Below are 26,344 nucleotides of genomic sequence, written 5' to 3'. Positions count from 1 at the left end.
GTAACCTGCCTCACCACCTTGTAGTCTAATCCAGGATAAGGGGCTGTCACTCTCTCCGACCCACGTTAAAACGGAGGAAAAAAACTGTTTTGGATTTGAGTAAATACAGCATGTAGCATTTTTAAAATCTAAATTGTAAGAAAGAAAATTTCAAATTCACAACTTACAAAAACCTCAATCACCCAATTACTGAAAAATCAGAGCTGATCAGAAATAGAGGTTCAAGGCCGAGATCCCCTCTGGTTCAAAACCTCGGATCTCCTCTGGATTCTGGAGAAAGTTGGGCTGCTATCAGCCCCTTCTCTACTTTCAATTCAAGACTGAGATTTCCATACACATGCAGATGCATATATTAAGCTAAGCACATGCAAGTGCATGGAATTATATTTCAAAATCTGGCCTTCAACATTTTCTGCAATATTATGATTAAGCTTAGAAGTCACACAGGACTTAGGCACTTGATAAACCCAAGATGTAATGACGATATGAATAGAAAGAACATTTTTACTTTCATAATAAAAGTAGCTCGTCTATTTTAATGAAAAACTGAATAATTATACTTACCCCCCATAGTTTTACACTGTGATGAAATTCTTTATCCCCTTCAAATATAATGTGTATATTTAACTAAATAGGGAAAAAAAAAAGAGATTGACATTATTCAGCTACCACACAATAGCTCACAATGGTCTAAAATAAAGTATTTAATAATTAGGATCCTGACTCTACGTAAGCGAAGTCAACAGAATCTCACTCAACCACATGGGTCACAACTCTAAACCATCCTGATTGCAGGACCAAATCCAAGAGTGGTGGTGTGTACTTCTGTGAAGGTCGCTGAATGTCTTGATGAAAATATTCCTATTAGGCAATACAATTTTCTAGGGTGTGTATTTAAGAAAGAGCATACTAGAGCTTTCTTGTAAAATTTATGCAGGATTCAGCATCTCTGAAATTGCTTACCATAAAGAGTGACATTCTTTAAATTATGGGTTTATTTTATTTGAAGGCACAAACAATGCAAGACTCTTTAAAAATCATGATATATAACAATTTTACATTTAAAGCTGGACAGAATGTTATAGACACTTTAGAGGACAGGCACAAGATTCAGAATGACCTCAAACTGGAAAAGAGGCCTGAAATTAATTGAATGAAATCCAGTAAGGGTAAGCACAAAGTGCTGCATATGGAATAGATCAATCAAATGCATAAAACAGACCAGGGAACAGATAGCTCCCTGCGGGACCTAAACCTGTTCAGCCTTCACAAGAGAAGGCTGAGGGGGGACCTGGTGACTGTCTATAAACTCACTAGGGGGGACCAGAAGGGTTTGGAGGAGACACTGTTTCCCCTAGCGCCCCCTGGCATGACAAGGAACAATGGACACAAATTATTGGAGAGTAGGTTTAGATTAGACATCAGCAAGAACTACTTCACAGTTGGGGCGGCTAGGAGCTGGAACCAACTTCCAAGGGAAGTGGTGTTGGCTCCTACCCTGGGGATCTTTAAGAAGAGGCTTGATGCCTACTTGGCTGGACTCATTTGAGTCCAGTTTTTCTCCCACCCGGGCTGAGGGTCGGACTTGAAGATCTGCAAGGTCCCTTCCGACCCAACTTCTGTGATTCTATGATAGCTCTAGTACTGCAGAAAAGGAGCTGGGGGGTTGTACTTGGGCAGGCAAAGAGTAAACTTGGTTGTATCAATAGGAGTCCTGCCTACAAGTCAAGCTACTAATTCTTCTGGTCTATTCAGCAATGGTGAGGCCTCACCCCGAGTACTGTGTCCAGTTTTGAACTTGGATGATTTAGTTTGGAGAATAACAGTCTTCAAATACCTGAGGGTTATAAAAAAGGATGGCAAAAGACCATTAGGGGACAAAACAAGTAGCGGTCTTAAATAGTAGGAAGGGAAATCTATTAGGAAGACCTTTCTAATTATGAGGGTGATTTAGCACTGGAACAGATTTAGATGGGTCATGGAATCTTCTAATTTCTTATTTTTAAGAGCAGATTAGACAAACACTTGTGCAACCTGGTTTAGACAGGGATGATCCTGCTTTGGGCAGGGAGTTCATGATCTCCTGAAGGCCCTTCCAGCCCTATTTTTCTATGATGAGATTATAGAAAGGCCTTAAAAACCTTAAGTTACCTGCTGCAAAGCTGCAGTACAAGCATTTTATTTATATTTTAGGTAATTACACATAGTAGAGTAAAAATGTCAAGAAGAATTACCCTATATGGGAGAAAAAAAATTGCACGTAGCATTTTATTTCTGCTTTACAAAAAAGGGCAAAAGATACAACAAGAAAACTTCTCTTCTACTAGGTTTTATAAATAAATAAGCTTCAAAAATTAAATGAAATATACTCACCACTGTGCTATTTGCTTCAACATAGCTAAGTTCAGGAACTGAATTTTTAGCATATATTGAAATGGTCACTTCACCTCCAGTCTGATGCCAGTCATGCCTACAAGGAACTATTTTCTTTCCCTAAAAACAGATATTTTGAAAAAATATCCATTATATATTTTTTTAAAGAATACAGTTCCAAAAACTACCACAAAATACTATAATCAGTACAGGGCTCAATTCTGCTTGAAAATGCACAATGAAGACATCTTACTGATGTTGAGAAGCAGACCAAAGTTTTATTCAGGTTCTTATCTTCTTTCAGTTACAGAAAATAATCTAGAATGGAGAACAATCGTGTTTATGAACTAGACCAAGCTGAAAATGGGGCACTGTAGTGCTACTTTCACAAGAAAAAGTCAAAACATAAATGGGTAGAGGGACTATAACAGTTAGCAGTGGTAAAAGGGCACCTGAAACAGGCCAATGGTACTTCAGGAAGTCTTCATAATAATATGAAAGAGAGGTCAGACACTGCACTACAAGTGCCCTCTTTTAGGAAAAGTACAAAGAAGGAAAAGCAGGTGTTAAAAAACCAGGAGTGCCCAGGATGGAAGAGAGAGATTAAATCAACCCACTGGTCTGAGATGAAAAGCAGCAGAAACTGCTACTGAACAGAGAATGGCTCCCTGAACCTGGCACTTCATTAACTTGTTTGGAGGAGCAACTGAAAATAGACTCTCAAAAAAAGTTACCAAGGCATAACTGAATGTAAAAAAAAAGACAGCAGTATGGAAAGTGAACCTGATTTGCATTTGGGCCCTAACAATCTGAATAGAGCAGTGGCGCTCAACCCCTGTAGTCCAGATTTGACCTGTGAAGCTCCACAACAGTCCAGAAGTTTGGCAGCAGGGGAGCAGTGACAGTGTTAATTGCCACCCCTGTGCTGCCAGACCTGTGGGGAGCCCCAGGGGCCAGATAATGGAGCCCTGCATGAAGACGTAGAGTAGTGCATGGCTAGATCAGGCCAGACTGACTAACCCTAAGCACCTACCCTACACAGACCAACCCCACGCCACTCACCTGACCCACAGGGCCAGAAGGATGGGCTCCAATGGAATAGAGAAAGCCTGCCACACACACCCACTGGCTAAAAGTATGCATTCAGTTGCTGAAATAGCAGAGATTTATTTTTTGATAATATCATTTCTTTTAAAGAATGATTTAGCTTTCTTTATTCTTTCTGCTAAGGAGAAAACCTGAGAAATGGAGTTACAAACAAGCTGAAGAACTAGCACCAGTTCCTTGTTTTAGGGGAGTAGGAGATTTGGTGGGAAGGGGGGACAGTGAGAAGAAGTGACCTCAACTGCAACTTGTGTCTGGTAATCTTCTTTTTCTTTAAATGTTTTTACTACAAAGTTTACTGGCTGGAATTTATTAGGCAAGTCAGGAACTGACATGTCAACAATGGAAATGACACACGTCTGAAAACAAGATGTGATCAGCTAAAATTTTTAAACTGGAAGTGCGTGTTTTCTTGCTCTGCATCAGTAAAACACTCACCTTTAGGTTAACTCTTTAGAAAGCCTCTAAATAGGAACTGAAATACAGTGAATGAAAATACAAGCACCTATTAGCTTTTTAAAATTTTGCTCTCTGCTCTGCTATAGAACAGACCTATAAGTGAATCAATAATCCATCCAAATAATCCACTAAATTTTCAGTGCAAGAAAGTGGATATACTTGAATGGAAACTGGACTGGATAAGAAAATTATCTGTCAGCCCAACACCTAGAACTCTTACACTTTCATACAACTCACCAAATAAGGAAGAGACTTGAATGTAAGAGCATTTAGTTTTATGCACTTAGATGCATTACATTCCTAATTTCAAAATTCCACAGACCTCGTCTAATGAAAAGGATTACAAAACCTGGTTTTCAAGATTGTCTTTTTCTGAAGCACGTTTATATAAACACTTAAGCCTCAAACTTTTCATTCTATCATCTAAAACATATACTGTATTTACTAATACAATTCCGCCCCCAGTCAGCTGGTGGGGAAGGGGGGAAGCGCCTGATTTTATATCTGCATATGAAGAAACCTTATTAAATACACTGTCTACATTAAACTGCTGCCAAAACCAGCATGTGCTCAGTCATGGAGAACAACTATGAGGTTGATTTAAATGCAGCCAACACTGAGCACTACTATAAAACATGGCCCATATTGGGCAGACATGCCAAAGGGAATAAATTAGTGCAGTTCTTCTGAATACAATACATAGTGCCAACTGCAGTCATGGTGAGCCACTACACTTAATACATTTCAACTTCCTGTTAACTCCCACAGCTGAGCTGCACCCTTTCCCCATTTCCAATTACTCCTGTTTCTTCACTAGTCTTAAATTTCTGGGAAACATCAAGTGGGGCCCCAAGTATTTCACCCAGAATTCCTCGTGCCCTCTCAGCACATGATGAGTGTGGCCTCGCCCTCCATGAGGTGGACCTGGACTAGGTTGCTCTGCAGATCACTTGCATATACATTTTTGGAGGATCCCAGGACTCATAACAAGAAAGTCTGGTTTCAGTCATGAGTCAGGGGGCTAATAAGCACATGGAGTGAGTGAGAGAGTCAGAGAGTAGCAGCAAAACAGGAGTATACACACACTGAGCAGTGTTGAGCTGTGGAGTCACCGTGACTTGAAACACTGTTGATTCTACTGGGGCCCAGTTCAATGAGGTATACGGTAAATCATGAGCTTTTTGGTTTTCGGCCAATATCATTCCTAGTTAGTGCTATACAGAAGTAGCTACAAAAGTTCTGCTTAAGAGTGTGTTTATAGAGTACCTGTGCTAAAACTTGCAGCAGTTTCAAAATCAGCTCATCCAGAAGTGATGATGCCTTTTGATAAGTCTATGGGTACCTGTAGTAAATTGCCTATATGAATTATTACAGATATGTTTATTTCAAGGTCAGATTTGCCCCTTACTTCCATGTGGGCAGGGTGAGTAGGGTCTGACAGTAAAGAGGGGAAGAAGGGGCTGTTGGAGGAAGAAGCTGGGGAGGACAGAGAGTAAGAGGGCTACTTGACCCTCAGATTTATTTTCCCTGCTGTAGCAGTGGGAGGGGGACAATTAAGACAAAGCTTCAATAACTAGATTCTATACCTGGAAAATTATAACAAATTTATAAATCTTCCCAATATAGAATCTAATTACTGGCAGAACATCTTATATTCACAAATCGACTTACTTTAAAGTAAATATGGCAATCCCCACCCTCCATTTGCAAGGGCCTTTTTTCTGTGTGTATGCAAGAAAAAAAGTGCACCAGTTTATTCAAAGATTACTTCAGGCTCCATTTTGGTATTAACAGAGTGCTCATAAAACTCCTGAAAGCATCAATCAAGATTCCATTATTTTGTAAGTATGGAAATGTGTTTTTGCTCAGCTAAAAATTTCAAATTTAGTCAAAACAGAAGGTTTTGTTTTGTTTTTTTTAAATACCCAGATAGTTCAAGACAGACAACTTCCTGGGGCAAAGCTAGTACTACTTACAGCATCTTTTTTAGTCCATACATGTGTTCCTGTTGTGCATCCTTCTTGAGCCAAAAATGTATTAAAATCAGAAGTTTTTCGTTTACAGCAGCTCCAGTACTTCATCCTGTACGTTTAAAAAGAAAAAAAAACCAAACCAAGTATTTATAATCTTACTACTATAAACAATTTTTAAAACAAAGTCTTTCTTTTGGATACCTCATTAAATTTGAAAAGCTAATTTAGCACCTGCTACAGAATGCAGGTAGAAAGAGCAGCTGCCTATGATTAAGGAAAAACTTTATTAATCACATAATACTTACCCTTCATGAAATATAGGTACACCAGAATGGTATATACATATTTCTTCTGTGCTCTGTGGTCCTTCAAATCGCTGACAAAATATAATATTAAAAAAAAAAGATTACCCTTTCAAACAGTAAGCTTTAACAAGCACTTAATTAACAAAGCAGACAAAGTTCATTTAATATACTTGGTATACTGGCTATGTAATCAACTATTTCTGAAGTAAATCAAGAATGGTCATTCTACAAGAGGCAGAACAAGCTCAACTAAAGATTTTCATACAAAGTTCACCTGAAATTCACTGCTTAAAAGCCATTCTTCAAATAGTCTACCAACATGATCTGGAGGCCATCAATATTACTGCACATAATGTTTGATCTGGCCCCTCTAACAAAGCAATCTAGAACTCTTCAAATTTTTATTTAAATAACTACAAGTGAATGAATAACTACAAACAATTTGAAAGCTGCAAGTTTTAAATGGTCACACATACATAGGTCAATGCCTTAGATGCATGATAGCAAAAAATCTACCGGTAACTTTGGGGGTTCTTAACTCACCTAACAGGGCTACAATAATCTAGTGAAATGTGCTGCTACCTTTGCTTTCACCAGAGCATTAGAAGCAAAGAACAACAGCTGCTGACACTCAAGTGTACTATTTATTTCTATTCAACCATTCCCCTCTGTTCAATACAAGTCTATTAGAGAAAGAGTGAGCCAGTTTGGTTGATAATCAATGAAGAAAAAAGTTTTGCAATTACAATCCTAACATGTATTTGATTACTTGCTTAGTGGTTTTTTCAGTAAGAAAGAGACTGGTGCATGTTTCATAGATTCAACAGATCTTCATTAGTGGCCAAAAGTAATGCAAAGGGCTTATAAATAGTCTGAGAAATAGTTGGAGGCCCCCCATCCTTCATACTTTAGACCAACAGTTGAAATTATTAAAGCTGTTCAAACCATGAGTCCCCAAATGTATTTATGAACAGTTTCTATGGTGCTCCTGATCACATTAAGAAGCACATCCTGCCCACCTGTTCCTGCTGTGCAGGTCGCAAACCTGGAAATGAGATGGCAAAGCCATGCTGAAGTCACCTGCTGCTGCTGCTATTGAGATCTGTTTCTGGTGTGCTTGACAGTAGCAGGGTGGTTTCACTCCTTATTCCAGGTTGGGACATAAGCGGGAGCAGGGCATGCTTCTTAATGGCACTCTCAGGAACCCTGCATAAACAGTAGAGACATGCCCTAAAATTGTTAATTTTGGACCCAGCAGTGGCCCTTGATTTTGAGTTTACTGTATTGACAAAGCAGAGCATCTTACATTTTCTTACATTACTATGTTGCAAGGTGCCTATTTATTTATGAACTTTGTGCCATCTTGGAATTACTTGGGGAGGTTTTTTTTTTTTAAAATGAACTTCAAAATCCTGAACAGTTCATTTATTCAGAATTCAGTTCATGTACTTAGAGTAAAAAAACTAACCTTTGAGCAGCCTCCATTTTTACATGCAGTCCCAATCTTGATTTCATCACTGTCTTCTTCTGTGAAAATGTGATATAAATAAAAACAGAGCTATTGTAAATATCTCAGGTGCTGAGTTCTCTTGAATTCAAGTAAAAATAAGGGCTAGTATCTGACAGACCCTTCAGGGAACTAGGAAGTGAAAAAACAGCTCCTATTTGTGGTGTGCTACACAGAAATCCATAAAAAATGCATACAAAACTGCTTTCTCCATGTGCTGCAAACAGAAGAGAAGATCAGGAAGTGACTTTCAGTAAAAGGACAGAGTGCGCTAGGAGGTGGTGTCAGACACTGGAACCAATCTGAAACCCATTTCTTTCTTGGTATCAGTTTTAAGTTTTAATAAAAGAAAAAAAAAGAAAAGCGCCCCCCCAAGTCACACCATCTGTTTGCAGAGACATAGAATGTGGCACAGAATGTGTCATTTTACGGCATCATATATGGTGTGTGAGTTAGAAGTTGACCGGTGGAGGTAGTGTAAATGTTCTTTTATTATTTATGACATGACACGGTCTTCCAAGAAAAACCTTTTTAATATACTGGCTCAAAGGTAACCTTGCAGGAATCTTTTATTGCTTGCACCTCAAAACACAAAAATAAACACTAACCCCAAAGTCTATCTGGCTACCTGTGACAGCAGAACAGACTCTTACCTATACTCAAAAGGGGGAAGAGGGTGGCGTGCAGATTTGTAGCAGGCCTTCATGAATTTGCCAAATTCTCCAAGTTTCCCTCCAGCCAATATCCTATATTTATAGGTGGCTGGTTCTAACAATCTAATAAATGATCTCCAATTGGTTTCATTTAAATTTGTTTCACCAAACTTTTGGAACTGGACTGAGCTAGTTTTCTTGTGGATGCACAAGGTATCAGTTAGTTGGGATTTATGTTTCTGTGAAAAATACACTTCTGGGAGAAGTGATTTCTTGTTCTTCCTTTACCATTATGGAATACTGCTGGTTACCATCCTGCTTTTCTCCTCTCCAAAACTGATGGTCTTCCATAACCAAAGACTGCTTGTTTATTTATATTTACAACTTATCTAGAAACTTAACACAAATAACTATTACAACAAAACAGTATCTAGCACATCTAGGTACATCCATTACTAACATCTGGAGGTAAAGCTATGATATAGTACGTTTTGATTATTTAATATAGTCTTCCCTTTTTAATGTCTCCTTTCATGCCTTGCACTCACTTTAACTGAATTTCATTACTGGTTTAACTGGACATACTGATTACAGACTCTGACTGCTTACCAAGCTGGCTGTCACATGGGTAAAAGTTATTCCTGTGGTCACTCAGAAGCAGGCTTTGGGGTCCTCTGCTTTCCCACACTTCTTGCAGCCTGGTCTAGGCCCCTTGAAATTAGCCAAAACTTACAATACATTCATGTTTCGTGTCTAAGTTCAGAATCTGGAGTATGGGATTCCACGTTTAGTTTTGTAACCTTTGAGCTAGAGACAATCCATCACTTAAGTAAATGTATTCAGGCATCCCACTGAGCTTTGTTAGGGTGTTTTACCTTTTTTTACTTCATCATTCTGTGATGACAGTTTCAGTTTATCTAGCGCCTGTTTCAGGGAAGCTGATACTTTCAGCTGTAAGTTTGTCATTGGTTCATCTGGGCTGGAAAAAAAATTAAATGCATTCATATTGTCTTGGTTAAAAATAAATGATGGAAGATCGATAAAATTACATTAAGCCTTGAACAGTGTAGAAGAATATTCTCCTCAGATTTCAGTTTACAGCATATCAGTTTAAATCAGAGAATTTAATATAGGGATTCTCAACTAGGATGTCACAACACAGGTGTCACCGTGGCAGCAGCCAGGTACAACTGCCCTATGGGCAGAGTTGCAGCATGTGCATACTCCTTCTGCATCAGGGTTCGCCGAATAGCCTAAAATAAGCAGGAAAGCTGGCTTAAGCTGCAACCTTCCCTGGCCCAGCATCCCCACCCCTCATTTTCAGAAACAGAAGTGCATGGGACAGTTCCACCTGTGCAGGGTGGTAGGGGCTGCAGCATGAACAACCTCCCCTGCCCACTTTATGCCAGTCAGAGAATGGTAATGCAGGAAAACCAAATGTGCTACACAGAGCCCTCTCCCTGGTTTGACTGTGCAGCATCTCGCAGAGAAACACTGACGTAGGGATGTGAAAGTTTAAAAATTTAAATGACAAGTATATCTATACCGGTAATACATTACCAGTTAACATTCAGTGCAGGGTGCGGTCTGTAGGGGAAGGGAAGTGGTTTTGCCTTAGGAACAAGGCAGCAGGACAGGCAGCAGAGAGGAAGTGAGGCAAGGAGGTAGGAGCGAGGAGGACAGGAGAGGTAGGGATGTGGGGGCACGGGACTAGTACCATAGCTCATAAGTTAAAGAGGAAAATAGAGGAAGGCCTAATGACTCTGCTTGAAGTAATTAATTAATATTTTAATCAATTAATGCTCTAACCAAGTAATGTTTAGGTAATTAATTGCTGATGCTGTATCATTTAATTAATATTGAATTAACTGATGTTTTAATTAATCAACTCTATTAAGCAATTAGTTGCTTATTCACAGGTGCCCCCTCCCTCCCAGAGAGGGGGCTGGGAACGCCTCTGCACGCCTCCGCTTTCTGTGGGCTGTGTTGTCTTGCAAGGCTTGCCAGGGCCTCCTCCCCACCCTGTCAAAGGCCCCAGGGAGTGGCTCCCAGCAGAAGCAGCAGCAGCAGCAGCAATATCTACACTGCTTGGCTATCGGTTAAATGGATAATTTTTTTAAACAATATTTTTAAACAATATTTACATCCTTACGCCGAAGTAAGTTGAACACAACAGTGGTTCTCAATCAGGGATGGTGCCACATTCAAAACAAGTTTCAGAGTTGGGGCACCCCTCCACAGAAGTGGAGAACAACTGATTTAATGGGACCACAAGCAACTGCACAATCATATATAATCCACATATATGGTAGATAAAAATCAACCCACAGGTATATTAGATAAAAAGCAGGGATGACATTGCTCTGAGGAATACTAGGCTTTCAAACCTGGGTATCAATGGGAAAGCCATGTGAAGTCCATTATAAGTTATGTATTTCATGTCTTCCGTTTATGCTTTATGCCAACCATCATCTCATTAGAAATCAAAAGAAACACCACCTACAGGCAGGTTATTGCTTAAGTGATTACAATGGTGGTTTTGCCTTTAAAAGACTGCAGCCGCCCCTGTCTGTCATGGCAATGGATCATCTGATGTGACATGCAGTTCCTCTAGAAAAGTATAACTTCCTAATGCAGACCTTAACTTTGCTGTGGGTTATGTCAGGGGCCACCAAAGAACCCAAGAGTACAGTTAACTACATTCCTGTTGAGGGTACATTGCATGGGAAAGGTAACAGCAGTACTCAGAGCTACAGGGGCTCAAGAGTTTGCCAGGCTAAATTTTATAAACGGGACAAAACCCATACAACCCTAAATGATAAAGGGACCTCTCCTTGTACCATTTATCATTGCAGCAATTATCTCATGTAATATAAATCAGCACTTCATCCTCATCATTCATGATGCCTTCAACCCAGAGGTGCACAATCTCCTTGAAAGTGTCTTTTCTTGCCTAACATGAACTGAGAAATAGGAGGAACTCCAGGAGACAACAATCACTTTCAAAAGTCTCCTCATCCTTCTTCCTGCAATTTTCCCTCTTCTCTTCTTCCCCTACATCAGGGGGTCAGCAACATTTTTGGGCAGAGTGCCAAAAGCACCTGTAACCTTGACTTGCAAGATGCTAGTGTGCCAGGGGTAGATGGTAAGGGAGTTGTGAGGGGCCCAATCCTTGCTGTGGCAGTACAACTTCAGCCCCTTCCCAGCTTTCTGCCCCAAGATGCATGCGCCAAACAAAATTCCTTTGCGTGTCATGCTCTGGCACCTGTGCCAGGGCTTGCCTACTACTGCTCTACATCTCATCTCTGAGTAAAATTATCTGCAAATACAAATTCAATTACCACTTCTGTGTAACCACTCACAGACCTAACTCTAGTTCAATGGTCTGCAGTATAAGGCCTCCAGGCTGGATCTGGCCCCATACAGCCACTGGATCCAGCCTGTGGAATGGAGATTTCAGTGTCAGGGGGCTTCGCCTGCAACACTCCAGCTGTGCAAGAGAAGAGGCAGCAACAACAGCTGGGCTCTAGCATGAGCCCGGGGCCACGCTGTTCGGGGAGGAATTCTGCTGCAGAAGGGTTGTGGCACCGGTGACGAGCGATGGAGTATGATGTTGCGCATTTCCAGCGGGATGTTGATTAAAAAAAAAAAAAAATCTATGCAGCATTGTTTAGGCTGCAGCTGGAGTACTGAGTCTAGTTTTGAGCACCGCGCTTAAGGAGGGATGTTGATGGCCTGGAGAGGGTTCAGGGGAGGGCTACTCGTATTGTTAAGGGCACACACAAAAAACTCTATGTGGACTGACTGGGAGACCTGAACCTCTTCAGCATCTGCAAGAGGAGGCTGAGAGGTGATCTCCTGGAGAGGGTCAGCAAGAAATAGGGGATACGATGTTTACCAGGGCACCCGTGGGTGTAAATAGAAATAATGGCCATAAACAGAGAGCAAATTCAGACTAGACATCAGGAAAAAATTATGTACAGTGAGGGTTGCCAAAATATGGAATATGCTTCCAAGGGAGGTGGTGCTTTCCCCTACCTTGGAGGTATTTAAAAGGAGATTGGACAAACACCTGGCTGGGGTCATCTGACCCCAGCACTCTTTCCTGCCCAGGGCAGGGGGTCGTATTCGATGATCTAATAGGTCCCTTCTGACCCTAACATCTATGAAACTATGAAATAAATTACTTGTCTTCACTTTTATGGTCATTCTAACAACATCCTCACTCTACCCACCAACTTCTCTCATTCACTATTCAAATGTTAACCCTCCACCCTCACAATAGTTCCACAATACGAGCTCCACTGCCACCTGTTAAACTGTCAAGCAAGCTACTCTGCACTTTCTCCATATGATGCCCCTCACTTAACTGAAGCTTTGTGTAAACCTCTGGAAAAATATTTCATTAGTTTCCTTGAATCTCTCCCATACCTATGAAAAACTTTTGCCAAAATTAGGCGAAGACCACTGCTGAAGTTGCAAATGCAAAACATTTTCTAATTATTTTCTTTTACCCATCTGTATGTAGCTGATGTCTCTTGCTCATACCTGAATGGTGAACTACTCTCTCTTAGTTACCTTTATACATACTGAATGTCCTAGTTATTTTAAAAACTCTCCAAACTGGCTTCCATACCTTACAGTTCACTGAACCTGCTTTTAGTAAAGTCTCCTAGTCAACATGTTCTCCGGGGACTGTTCTGTGATTGGATAGTGTCTAGCACAGGGTATCCTTGTCCTTGACTAGGGCTCCTAGAAGCCCTAAAAAACCAAAAGTAATGAAATAAAGAGCATGAAACGATTGCCTCATCTCAAGGCAATGTATATAATATCAGAAAAGACCAGGAGAAAACCAAGTGCGAAAATGCCATACATGATCTCACAAGGATTTTGGAATCTATGATTCATAGGAGAAGGAGCCAAAAGTTTAAGGGCAATTTAGATTAGGGTCTTATCACTTTTGCAATACCCAAGTAACTTTTACAAAAATTGACAGCAGCAATAAATCCATCAGAAGTTGTAATACCCGGTCTCCTTCAAATGAAAACAAACCTGGTACAAATGCTTTTTTCATATACTGTACCTTGGCCGCTTAATTGTTTCCACTGGCTTTGGTGCCTGAATTATGTGCTCCTGAAATTTAGGTTTCAGTTCAGCTAATTCCTTTCGTTCAGAGGTAGTTTTGACTTCAGGTTTAACAGGCTCAGGGGGTTTCTCACTATTATGGAAACCCTTTGTACAGCCCTGTCATTGAAAAAAAAAAAAACAAAAAAACCCCCGAACACGTTTTAATATGGAAATAAATACAACTTTTCATGCACAGTCCAAAAATATGCTATGAATCAATGCATTTTGACCCTCATGCTCTACTTTATTTCAGTTTCTAGAATAGTGTGTGTTGTGCCACTTTTGTTTTAGGCCAAGGACTGGAAGGGGATCCTTATCACCATCCTTCATTATATTATGGTATTTTCTTACCTACTACACATCCCTAGTAAAACATACACCTTGTTTTTTGAAAGGCAGAATGTAGAAAAACAAGATTTTTTAGTCAGGGCCAACTGTGTGACAAAAAGTCCTTCTGGAAAGAGTGCCCAGGAAGTGTGGCATACCAGGAGATGGCCTGGGTAAAGCAGCAACAATTTTCTGGTGTGGCAGGAAAGCAACAAAGCCAGACCTCTGATTGTTGCAAGGGCAACTGTAAAACTTACTTCTTTACTGTCTATTAAGTTATTCACTTTTATTCTAGTGAAGAAAAATAAAATCAGGTCCCACACTTAAGATGCTTGATTTGGGGTTCGGAGGCCAGAAAGTGTGCATGATACACAAGAAAATATGGTAATTCAAGTCATTAGCATTAAGCAAAAACTTTTGAAGCCTGGATATTGCAATTTCACATCTGAATAGTCCACAAGACAAGCTTGCCATTGGAAGATTTGATTACAAAAACGGTATTTTTTGTGCGGTGGGGTTAGTGTTTTTCCATTTAAAACTTGCTCAGGTGGTACTATGCTCATCTTCACATCTAATTCTGATTTCTGATAGATAAAACCATGATACCTTACACACCTGCAATGATTATTTTAAAAGTCAGATGCCAGTACATACCACAATACTCAAGAAATCAGAAAAATCTGTTGTTCTTCTTTTACAGCATGACCAGCCCTGTAAAATTTTGAATAAAAATAATGAAATAGACATGAACATCTCATCCAGTAGAAGCAGAAGGGTAATGATAATCCTTGGAAGCATGCCCTTAAATTCAAAATATTTTCCCTTTGTTTAGCGATTGTTATTATTATCTATTTCTATTTTCTCTATGTTATAGGACTCCTATATCCATCATTGCTAGCACACACATGCTGCCCTCACCATGAAGCAATGTCAAAACTTAGAAACAATTTACCAACTGGATGTGCAGACTAAGGAGGACAGTCAAAAAACATCATTATTTTGGTCACCCATTATCTCAGAGGTTGGTCTCATCTGCTACTACAATGGACAATGACCCCATTTTTCAGAGTGAAGATAGAAATGTCTTCCTGACTACTGATTTTAACTGCTCTGTTTAAATCAAATTGGTTCTTTCTTGTTCAATGTCATCTTTGCTTTGGGCAGTTATCCATCCAAGTTATAAGAACTCACAATCAATTTCTAATGCTATACCAGGCAGTCTAGCTACTGATGAATCAGTTCTTATCGCAACATGTAATAAGTCTGAGAATTCACAGAACATTTAATGTGTTATTAAAGATAAGTTTGACTAACATAATTAAATTACACTAGAAAGGTAAGAGAAGGGATACTTGCTTAATTTGTACTACTCCACTAATTCAGTGGGGCCAAGCTTTTTTGGCAGGCATGCCAAAAAATTAGTCCTGAGCCCTTCCTGAGTGCCACTTCAATCCCATTCCCCTACCCGATTGCTGCTCTGCTTTCTGCCCCATTTCCTTCATGATCTGCTGTGAGCCAGAAACAGAGGCTGCCTGTACCACTTATGGCTCCCATGTTGCAGACTGGCCAACCATTCTCTAACTGTTCACCCTTTCACATGCATTAAATCTGAATGAATCGGACACTGTTTGAATTACTTAGAACAGGTACTAGAAGGAAGACAGCCTTAGAGTTGTGTGTAGGCACAAACTTGGGACCCCATTAAGACATCCACTGCACTTAATCACCAGGGTGTGGGCATATACAAATCAGAAGCAAGTGGATGGGGCTTGATTTTCAGCAGCAGTTGTAGGCCCTTAAATTTCTTTTGAATTTTTGGATAAAAGCCATTTCCAGGATTTCTGGCCAAATCCCACAGTTAGGACCTATTATACACTTTTAATTATTAACAGACTTGAAAAAATATTCACATTTCTACAGCCTTCTATTATCTATATCCTTTCACATTTACCTTTAAAGCATCATGAAAGACTGGTACACCTGGATGATATATACATGAATCTGGAAAAGAAGAACACTGTTTGAAGATGCAAATACAAAATTGCAATTATTTTACTAATTACCATTGCAGTTAAAGCTTCAAACTCCCCCTAAGCACCATGAGGAACCATGTGGGTCAGAGTCTGCAAGAGGAGGGAACTGGACATCATAACATATATTCCCTTCATAAGTGTATTGAACTCCATTCTAAAAGTAGTTAGATTTTATGCCTCCATTATTCCCAAGGGAACGTTAAGAGACTGCTATATAATAGTTAGAAACCCTCTTCTAATTTCTTGCCCAAATTTATTCATGGATAAGAATTAGCCATTTGTTATTATGCCAACATTCTTCTTTAGCTTAAACAGCACTTCCTTCCCTGTTTACCATCATGTTTTTATAGAGAGCAACTATTTCCCCGATGACTGACAGACAGACAATTGTTTAGCATCAACAACTGCTAAGGCTTACGAATATAAATAGAATACATCAGACATGAGCTATACAAAATGAAAAACACCTTCTTTCCTTGTCCCCAGAAAAGATTTAAGAATAAATAAAATCCATGAAAACAGGATGGTCCAGGTGAGAGGCAACAACTAAATCAACCTTAAAAACTAATGGTGATAGACAAGAAAAGAAAAGCAAGTGGTTATGAAATAAAGTACCTGCCTTTAATATTCTGTGCAGTTAATTCCTACTAAGCAAGAAGAAGTAGAAGCAGCATACAGCCCTTAGGGGGGAAAAAAATATATATATCCCTCATGGATTTTCCCTTTCTTGTTCGTCTAAAGTACAAGCCCACAAATATTCAAAAAAAAGTCAAAGAAAAATAGGGCTGGAAGAGACCCCAAGAGGTCATCTGATCCCACACCTTGCTAAAGATAGGATCACCTCAGTCTCAACCATCTCATTCAAGTGACTGTCCAACCTGCTCCTCAAAACTACAAAGGATGGAGAGTCCATAATCTCTTTAGATCAGTAGTTTTCAGCTGGTGGTCTGTGGACCCCTGGGGTCCACAAACTATGTCTAAGGGGTCTGCAAAAATTTACTATGATCAAAAGTATGTGAACACCCACACTTACAATTCAAAGGGATTCACATCTGCATTAGAAATTTTTTAGGGGTCTGCAACTAAAAGAAGGTTGAAAACCACTGCTCTAGATAAATCATTGTTGAATCACCCACAGAGTGAGCAAGTTAGTTCTCTCCAGCCTTAATTTCTCTTGCTGCAATTTACAACTTACTACTCATCCTATCCTTGTGACCACAGAAAAGTCTGTCATCCTCTTGACAACCACCCTTTATATATTTTGAAGATTTATCAAAATTTCCCTTCAGTCTTCTCTACACCAAATAGTCTCAATTTGTCAAACTTTTTCTCATAAAGTACGTTTCCCAGACCTCTAATCACTGTTGTTGCTCTGCACTAGAGACTTTTTAATTAGTCCACATCTTTCCCAAAGAGTGGTGTGCAAAACTGGACACAGTACTCCAAGAGAGGCCTCACCAATGCCAAAGAATAGACTAATCACTTCCTTTGATTGTAAACACAACCTTGTTAATAAAATTCAGAATGCTATTGGCTTTTTTGTAGCAAGAATGCACTTGACTCACCTTCAGCTCGTGATGCATTGTAACCCTCAGTATTGCAGCCTAACCAATTGTTCACTAATCTGTATTTGTACATGTTATTTTCCATCCTAAATGCATAACTTTTGACTTATACTTACTAAATTTCATTTGATAATTTCAGATGATTTCTCCAATTTACCTAGGCCACTCTGAATTCAAATTCTACCTTATTTATTATACGTGGCTAATCTTGCCAGCATGTTTGCAGGACTGACCCCTTAGACTGTAAGCTCTTTGGCTACAAACTGATGTCACATTTCTCCAGGGATAAGCTCCCAGGAAAAAAAATGCTATCATTCAGACATTCATGTTCACTGTCCTAGGAAAAATCTTTAAAAGATTCACAGGTTAAGTATGAACCATTTATCCCAGGACACTACAGAGTATGTCTAAATTGTCATCCCAGGAATACTTAATTGATTCAATAGCAGAAAATGGGGAAATGCATTCAGCCATCCTTTAAACCCCGATTAGAAGGGTGCTGTGCATGCATCAATCCCAGGATTTTTCAATTCCAGGACAGACAGAGGCACAACTTGCCCTCGGACAAATACAACATCTGTTCCTAGCCTTTTGGGCACAGGCCTGTCTTCTAAAGCATTTGTGAAACATTAGCACAAACATTTGCCCTATAAAAATCATACTGTAATATAGGGACACAATGCATGAAGTCCAAATGAAAACAGAGGTCATGACTCAACTCAAAGAATTTACTCTAAGACATCAACCCTATAATCAGGCCCTTGGGGATTACAGACCTGTGAGCCTACACCAAACCCGCCTTTAACTTCAGGTACTTCATGCTAGTGAATCCTACACTGCAGGGAGAACATGACAACAGAAAAGAGGCGTGGGGAGAGCTAAAGCAATAACATTAAGAGGTGGCTATTTTGCATTAGCCAAGCTATGATACTCAAGCATTAAGCCAAAAATAGGGGCTGCTATTTGCCTACAATATGTAAATATATCATAATGAGTATGAAGGTAACAGTGAGTCATGATGAAAACATTATTCTCGTGATCTACATAGTGATAATCCTTAAATCAGAAGGTTTAACAAAGTTTGTTATTTCTAGTCCCTCTCATACCTATCTGATTGACAACCCAAAAGCCATTCCATTTTGTCCAATTACTTTCGCACTAAGCCCAAAAAAGTTTGCATTTGATTATGGCATGTTTTCCAGAAAGGCAGCCTGTCTTGATCTGAATACCACAGAAGAGGGAGAATACAGAGACCATGAAGGATTCATTACTTCCACTGGTTCCTGCTCCAATGGATAATTCTATTCAGTCTGAAATGGGTACCCAAACTTCTCTGGCTTCAACCTTTAGCCACTGGCCCTTGTCAGGTCTTCAACTTGATAAAAAAGTTCTTTAGAATCCAAAACCTCAGGCACGCGTTATAATCAGGTCACTCTTCTTTTTCAATAAACTAAAAGAAAGTGAACTCTTTAAGTCTGAACCAAACAAGAGCATCTGTCTCACCAATGCTATGCACCGAGATAAACTCACACCCCTATTCTTGTATCTTTTTTTATATACTGAGGGATTACATTATGCCTTGCTTATGTACTCAAGTGAAAATGTGGTCATTAAAGTTAAGAGTTTAGAGAGCACAGAAAATACAGAGGATTCAGTTTTTAATAAGAGGCACATAAATTCCTTTTTCTTTACTGATTGGGGGAAGGGTGTGTGTAAAAAACTTAAGATCTGTCATATAACAATGTCAACGTATGATAGAACGCCTGTATAGCAAACAGCAATGAGAATTTCTCACATCATCAATACTGGAAATGATGGATGGTCATAAAATACTCCCATTCAAGTGGAAACACCCTGAAGAGGTGTGCCAGAAGATGCTGGGGCTTAAAAGCTAGTACAACTCCATTTGTCTGAAATGTGTAGGAAAAAAGGGTAACAAAAGAAATCTATACAGAACTCACAGAAAAAACAGGTTCGGGCTTTTGCAGATAAAGGAAGCTATCTGCAAGTCAGGGAAACAGAAAGGCACAATTTTATAGCAAAGAGATCCTGTTCAACTGTGGGACCAACCTAGATTAAATAAAACTGACTTGAAGCAGAGAGATATTCCATTATTCAGACAGCCATCAGCTACAAAAGAAGGACCCTAAACACTCTATGGCAGTGATTCTCAACTAGGGCTACAATTTTATGCAACATCTGCACGTGACCTTTCAGAGGACATGATGGCCTCTGGGTTTAGCTGTAAACCCAATAAGCTCTGGAAATGGGGTGCCTACCCCAAGGATAAACCTCCTGTGAAGGTTTATGACATAGAGGACCTAATCTCTAGAAAAGCCTTGGATACACTAGGGCTCAAAATGGTTACTAGATTCTAGAGGTGCACCAATATATTGGTTGAATATCGGATCAACACTGATAAAAGGAAAATTAACATTATTGGCTATTGGCTTTTCTTGGCTGGTATAACCAAAAATGTTCACTGATAAATATAATATGCCTTCTGGCCAGGGCCCCTGGAAGCCACACTGCACTCTTGCAAGTGGCCAGGAATGCAGCCCGGCAGTCCGGAGACCAACACCCTGCAGGTAAGTCTGCAGACAGGCAGGGGCTTGTGGGAGGCCAGACTGAGGCCCTCACAGTGACAGAGGGAGTGGGGCAGGGGCTTGGAGCACTGCTCAGCCAGGGCAGTGAATGAGACCCTCCCACCACTGGGTAGGCAGAGGGTGTGTAGCTGACACAGGGCCCCTGGGGCAAAAACAGCAGGGCAGAGACCCCTTGCACACAGCAAGTGACCCGCATCTCCCCTCACCCCACTTGGCTTGGCTCCAATTAAGAGCATCCCTGGGCTTAAAAATGGTAGCAACGGTACTTGAACTAAAGCTCATTTGACAAACTTTAGCTCAAGCATCCCAGCTACCATATTTAAATACCAGGACACTGATCCCCTGGACAAACCGCCGGTGGTTCTGTCCGCTCCCTGCCCCAGGTCCCATTCACTGACCTGACTAGGCAATGCCCCCAGCCCCACTCCCTCCCTCACCATGATGGCCTCAATCTTTCCCCCTTATGTGCCTTCCCCCTGTCATGCTCCCTCTACATAGACTTACCTGCAGGAAGCTCCACCCTACCCGACTGCATTCCTGTAAGTCAGTTACTGGATCAGTATTGGCTGATATGGCTAGTTAATAATCAGCTATTGGTATCAGCCAAGAAAATCTCTACTGGTGCACCCCTCCTATAAACCGGAGAGTTCTAGGGAAGCTTAAAGCATATGCTTTGGAGCCAGAGGTGGCAACGTAACATTTCCAACACAGGAAGCTCAACAAACCTAGAACACAGGAGAAGTCAGGAAAGAATTTCTTTTCTCAGTTTCAAAATCCTTTTCGAATCCTGAGCGCCATCAGCAAAAGGAAGGGACAACACATTCCTGGTGCTTACTGAGGCTGTCACCACCTTCTGTCAGCTTCTGTCCATCTGACCCTCTTTCATATACATACAGTCACAAAAAAAAAAATAGGGCTGGAAGGGACCGTGAGAGTTTGTCTCTACTCCCAACTCCCTCCTCAAAGTAGGAGTTAAGCTTTGAGGAGGGAGTTGGGAGTAGAGACAAACTCTCTTCATTAAGTCATGTCAAACAAGTGAGCATCTAACCTCCTGTTAGACTGGCAAGGGTGGAGGTGCCACACCTTTTCCAAATAATCTATTCCGATGCTTAATCACTGTCATAGTAAGAAAATGTTCTTCCTAATATCCAACTTAAGTGTCCCCTGCTGCAATTTAAGATTGTTACTTCTTGCCCTGTCTCTAAAGAGACTAGTTGACCATCCTCTTAACAGCCATGCTTTAAATAGCAAAAGACTGTTACCAAACACCCCCTTCTCTCCACTACATCTCAGTTCTTCCAATTATTTCTCATAAATCATATTTCCCAGACTGCTAATAATTTTTGTTGCTCTCTACTGGATTCTTTTAAAATTTCTCTCTGTTTCTTGAAGTGCAGTGCCCAAAACTGCACACAAGTCAAGTCTCACCAGTGCCAGAGTGGAAAAATCACTTCCACTGACTTGCAAGTGACACTCTTAATACAACCTAGTGCACTATTGTGTTTTTTAAACCGTAAACAAGTTCTATTAGCTACTTGCTTTCTACGGTGACCCTTAAGCATGACAAGTCAACAAAAGACTTTTCAAAATAGCCCAGGGCAATACTGGTTACAACAATTTAGATTATATTTTTACAGCTTCTGATGCATCATAGAAGCAAAAGCAACAGCATGCTAAACAGTCCATGCATGTCACATACATAAACACACAATACCGTATCCAGAACATGTGGAAAAAAGTGCTGCAGTTTTCAAAAAATTATTAACTTGATCTTCTGTAGTCCCATTAAAAAGGATTTAGTGATCTGTAACAAGTTTACACATGGCCAATGTGAAACATTATCTGGCAATACTGCTAACACCTATATGCAATATATATGTCTATGTAGGGACTTTGGTGCTTGATCTGCTAACAAAGTTTACATCATTCAACATATGCCCCAATACTCTATTCCAGTGTTCACTGTAGTGGTCAATGATTTTTTTTTTTTTTTGGTTAAACTAAGCAAACGCCATCCAAAAGGCTTACCCTAAGTCAGTGGGTGCTTTGAGATCCTTTCACACAATGTCAGCACTGTTAGGCATGCAATCATGTTTCACAAAATAAAACCAGAGATTTCAAATGGGAATCCACGGTGTTAAATACAGTCTAAGCTGTTGTGTTCTTTCTGAGTCCTCTGCAACAGAAGAATTCTTCTGTTTCCTCTAATCAAAAAATGAGTGAAAACTAAGCGCTGGCAGTTTCCAAAGGGATACTGTGAATTTAAGGAGGTTGAGAACCACTGATGTAGGTTAGCAGTTCTCAACCTTTTTTTGTACCAGGACACCAGTCCCAACCCAGCACCCCTCACTCCCTACATGCTGCTCCCAGGCCCCAGGCCCTCAGTGTGTGTGTGGGGGGGGAGGGGCGCGCGGGCACGCAAGTAGCCCCTTGCAAGCTGGAAATCTGCCAGCCTGTATGGGAAAATACAGGGTTTCCCCCATTTTTCTCCTTTAAAGAAGGAGAAGTTTGTTCGTGATCCTTTCATATATTCTTGCGACCCACGAGTTGAGAAAAGCTGATCTAGGCCTTCCATTCTAACACCTGCACTGACGGCAGCTCCACCTCTTCCATGGGCTGCTGCCAGGATGCCAATGCCTCAGTAAAACACAGTGGTCCCCAATGTTTTCAGACCCGCGCAGAGCCTCCTTGACCCTGCAGTGCCCCACAAAGTGCCAGCTCTTAGTTTTCACTCTTTTGAGCCTACAGAAATAAATAAGGAGCAGTCTTCTTGCTAAAGAACTCAAAGACACTAGACCTCAAATTTCTATTGGACATGGACCCTGCGAATCACCTCGGGCTGCTAACAGGGTGTAGCACCCCTGAGAGGATCCCAGTGCCCCAGTGCTGCAAAACTGAAGGGAAGGGGACACTAGAGTCTCCTATAGGGACCAGAAAATCGCCAGTCTCACCCCTTGGACAGTGCCCACACCTAGCCGGAGACCACAGCCCACTCCCGACATCCACCAGAAATATGACCAGGAAAGGGGGGGAGGATGAGAAGCAAGCCAGTTGCCCAGGCAACAAGACCCCCTCCCTCCCCCCAAGCAGGCCCAGGAGTGCATGGGGCAGCAGGGTTGCCCAGGCAACAAGCCCCTCCCCCCCGGCAATGTCCAGGCATAGAACGGTGCGGGCGGGGTGGGGGGGGAGTACAGCGGTAGCCCGGACAACGAGCCCACCCCTCCCCAGTCCAGGGATAGAACATAGGGGCGGGGGGGAGGGAAGGGACAGCGGAGCGCGGCTGCCCGGGCAACGACCCCCCCCCACACCTGGGATATAAAGTGGGGGGGAAGGAGTGCTGTTGCCCGAGCAACCAGACCCCCAAGCATCTCGGAACACGACCAGGAGGGGGAGGGGCGAAGCGGAACGCGGTTGCCCAGGCAACGAGACACCCTCCCCCCCACTTGGAATAGAACCGGGGCGGGGAGGAGGGGGAAGGAGCGCGGTTGCCCGGGCAACCACACCCGCTTCCCTTCCCTTCCCTTGCTTCGTGGCCCCCTCTCACCCTCCGTGTTGGTGCCGGGGTCGAAGCGCTGCCCACAGCCACGGTTGTAGCAAAGCAGGGCCATGGCGCACCACGCGAGGTAAAGCCGGCGCCGGCGGCAGGAAGGAAGGCAAGGAGGGAGGGAGGAAGGAGGTGCCAGGCCGGAAACAGCCGAGCAGGGCCTTCCGGAACCTTCGCGAATCTTCGGGAGAACGAGACGGGCGGGGGAAAGGAAAGGGCAGCGCTCGGCGCAGGCGCAATAGCACCGTCGAAGCTAGAAAGGGAGGTGCTTCCGGCGAGGGAAGCGGAGACGCATAAGCGCACGGCAGGGAGGGAGGAGAGTGGGGCAAGCAAGCGGCGCGGGGCCTGGCAGAGGGAGGCGGAGTGCTTGCGTAGGAGGGAGCTTGCAGGAGGACAGAGGAGGCAGTGTCCGCAGCTCCTGGCTGGGGGTGGGACCGCAGCAAAGAGCATGAGCCCTGGGTGTGTTCAGCCCCTGTCTTGCCCCTTGCCAGGCTTGTGTAGTGACCACCCCTTGCCCTTTCAGCCTGCACTGGGGAGTCGCAGCCTTCAGCACTGTTCCCAGTGGCCCCCATCTCCAAACTGGTCATGTCCCAGGTCTCCTGTGGCAATGAGTTCCACCAGTGAAAAAAAGCGCTTCCTTCAGTCAGATTTAAACCTGCTCCCTAGGTGTTGCCTGAGATGGTTGGTTGGAGAATTTACAGGGCGGGACAGGCTTTCAAGCATCCACTAGTCCCCATCATCTGTGATTTTACAGACCTCTCCCATGTGGTCATATTATCTATCAGAGCCTGTGATGAAGCCTTCACAAGCTTGTGCACGTGTGGATGGATGGATGTGCATTTTGTTTAGCCTGTAAGGTGTAAATTTACCCTGCTGCCATCTGTTTTCCCAGATAAAAGGTCTTCATCTACTCAGTCTCTACCTGTGGAAGTCGTTCCTTGCCCCGCAATCACCTTTGTTGCTTTTGTTTATATTTTTCCTGTTTTTGCAGTTCTACTTTATCCTTTCTTTTTTGGAGACAAGGCAACCAGGATGGCCTGCAGAATTCAAGATGGACTTCTTTAATGCCACACAAATGTTTTCCATCAGTGGTTTATATTTTAGGGGAGACTGCAGTCCAGAAGCAGATCAGCTCCATGTTCAGGGCTTCTGATGGTAGATGTAAAACTTACTAGCTCCTGTCATTTGCAAGGCTTCAGCATCACTATGACAGGTGTTTCCCTTTCACCATTTATCTGCAGTTAACTGGAGTATCTTATTAGGAAGTAGACAGTGGGGCTAAAACATGCAATGCAATAAGAGGTATGTACTGATACACAGATAAGCAAAGCTTGTTATAATGCAAGAAACAGGAAGCAATTTGAACTGGTATTATAGTTGAGCAACTTGTGTACTCATCGACACTCATGTAAATAGAACATATTGTTGATCACCCTGCGTCCCAGAACATATCCTTGAAGGACCTCACTGTGTTTCCTCTTTCATTGTAAAACATGATCATTTAGTTCTAACCTTTGTTTCATATCTTTTAAACAGTTTTTGATCTGTAAAAGCATCTTCCCTCTAATCGCACAATGGCTCAGTTTCCTTAAGAGCCTTTAGTGAGGCACCTTACCAGAAGGTGAGGTTTTTTTGAAAATCGAAATATATTCTTTTTACTGGATTTCTTTATCCAAGAGGTAAACAGAATAAACTTGTCTGTGTCCAGTATGTCTTGCATTGGTCTCTCCACCTGTGGGTAGGGGAAGAGGGTGCATTTGTACAGGGCCTCATGCCCATCTATGCTTGAACCTGAGAACTGCTGATACTGTTCACCCATAAAGGCAGGCATTTGGGAAGAGTCATTGGACAGTACTCCTCAGGATCAATAGTAGTAGTGGTGAATCCTCAATCCTCCATGTTGTGGTCAGGGTTCGAATTACACTTTGACTCTTGGTTGGGGGGTTGGAGGCAGTGGCAGCGAGAAGTCACAGGGCAGCCCGGGTGTGGGCTTCAGGCTGCTGCAGTAAAAAGTGCCCAGCAGCAACGAGGGGGAAAGGCTGCTTTTCACCCGTGCTAAACAGCAGTTTCTGCCCAGCTGCCGGGAGCTCTCATCTCTTAAGGGGGCGCTTAGCCCCTTTGAATCCCCCTGTAATTTGATCCCTAGTTGTGGTTGAGGCCTTAAAAGTTCCAGAGGTTTATTTTGCTGAAGGTGCTTGAAATCACAAGACCAGTGCCCCATCTCAACCCATTGCTAGTTCATCAGCACTTCAAATCTATCTGAACTTGGAGAAAAGGACATTAAAATATTTAAGTTGAGAGGTCAGCCACCTATGGCCCAGGAATCTATTGGATCAAGCCTGTGGATGTGGGACTTTGGATGCAGACAACCTCCATATGCTGCCATGGGGATGAGCACTAGTTGTGGGTGCTCTCACCCTGCTGCCGCAGGGACAATCACCAGCAGTGAGTGGGTCCTAGCACCCACCCTCCTGTCTGCCTCTGACCCAGAGTGGGTTATTTTATTCAGATAGGCTATATTAGATTCCCTTGGAGGCACTGTGGCCACCAAGGCAGTGTTGCACCCAGGGATAACCATTTTCCTGATACAGAGTAGTACCTGAAGAGGTAATGTAGTTTTACGCCCACGTAATGGAAATAGGAGACTCTTCCTTAGCTTAATCCTGTGGCTGTGGGCAACTGGTGCCTCCTGAGTCTGGGAGGGCACCCGCAGAAGCCAGCAGTGGGGATGGGGCTGGTGAGCACCTGCAGAAGCCACCAGTGGCATT

The 26,344-nt window shown here is 42.1% G+C and overlaps 1 protein-coding gene across 1 annotated transcript in view; it reads right to left on the bottom strand.

Moving 5' to 3' along the window:
* Positions 1-23,705, bottom strand: part of CHORDC1 (cysteine and histidine rich domain containing 1) — a 29,845-nt gene extending 6,140 nt beyond the window's left edge. Inside the window, exons 1-10 of the mRNA XM_019530358.1 lie at positions 23,577-23,705; positions 15,780-15,829; positions 14,483-14,539; positions 13,458-13,618; positions 9,250-9,353; positions 7,683-7,741; positions 6,215-6,285; positions 5,913-6,018; positions 2,374-2,493; positions 565-627 (exon numbers count right to left, since the gene is read on the bottom strand). Of these exons, the coding sequence (XP_019385903.1) occupies positions 565-627; positions 2,374-2,493; positions 5,913-6,018; positions 6,215-6,285; positions 7,683-7,741; positions 9,250-9,353; positions 13,458-13,618; positions 14,483-14,539; positions 15,780-15,829; positions 23,577-23,640 (855 nt within the window). The 5' untranslated portion in view covers positions 23,641-23,705. The remainder of the gene's footprint in view (positions 1-564; positions 628-2,373; positions 2,494-5,912; positions 6,019-6,214; positions 6,286-7,682; positions 7,742-9,249; positions 9,354-13,457; positions 13,619-14,482; positions 14,540-15,779; positions 15,830-23,576) is intronic.
* Between the last annotated feature and the right edge of the window lie 2,639 nt (positions 23,706-26,344).

The sequence above is a fragment of the Crocodylus porosus genome, unplaced genomic scaffold, assembly GCF_001723895.1.
Source record: "Crocodylus porosus isolate Cpor-Errol unplaced genomic scaffold, CroPor_comp1, whole genome shotgun sequence".
In the NCBI taxonomy this organism is placed as follows: domain Eukaryota; kingdom Metazoa; phylum Chordata; order Crocodylia; family Crocodylidae; genus Crocodylus; species Crocodylus porosus.
The sequence above is the reverse complement of the archived record's forward strand: the minus strand, read 5'-3'. Positions and strand labels throughout refer to the sequence as shown.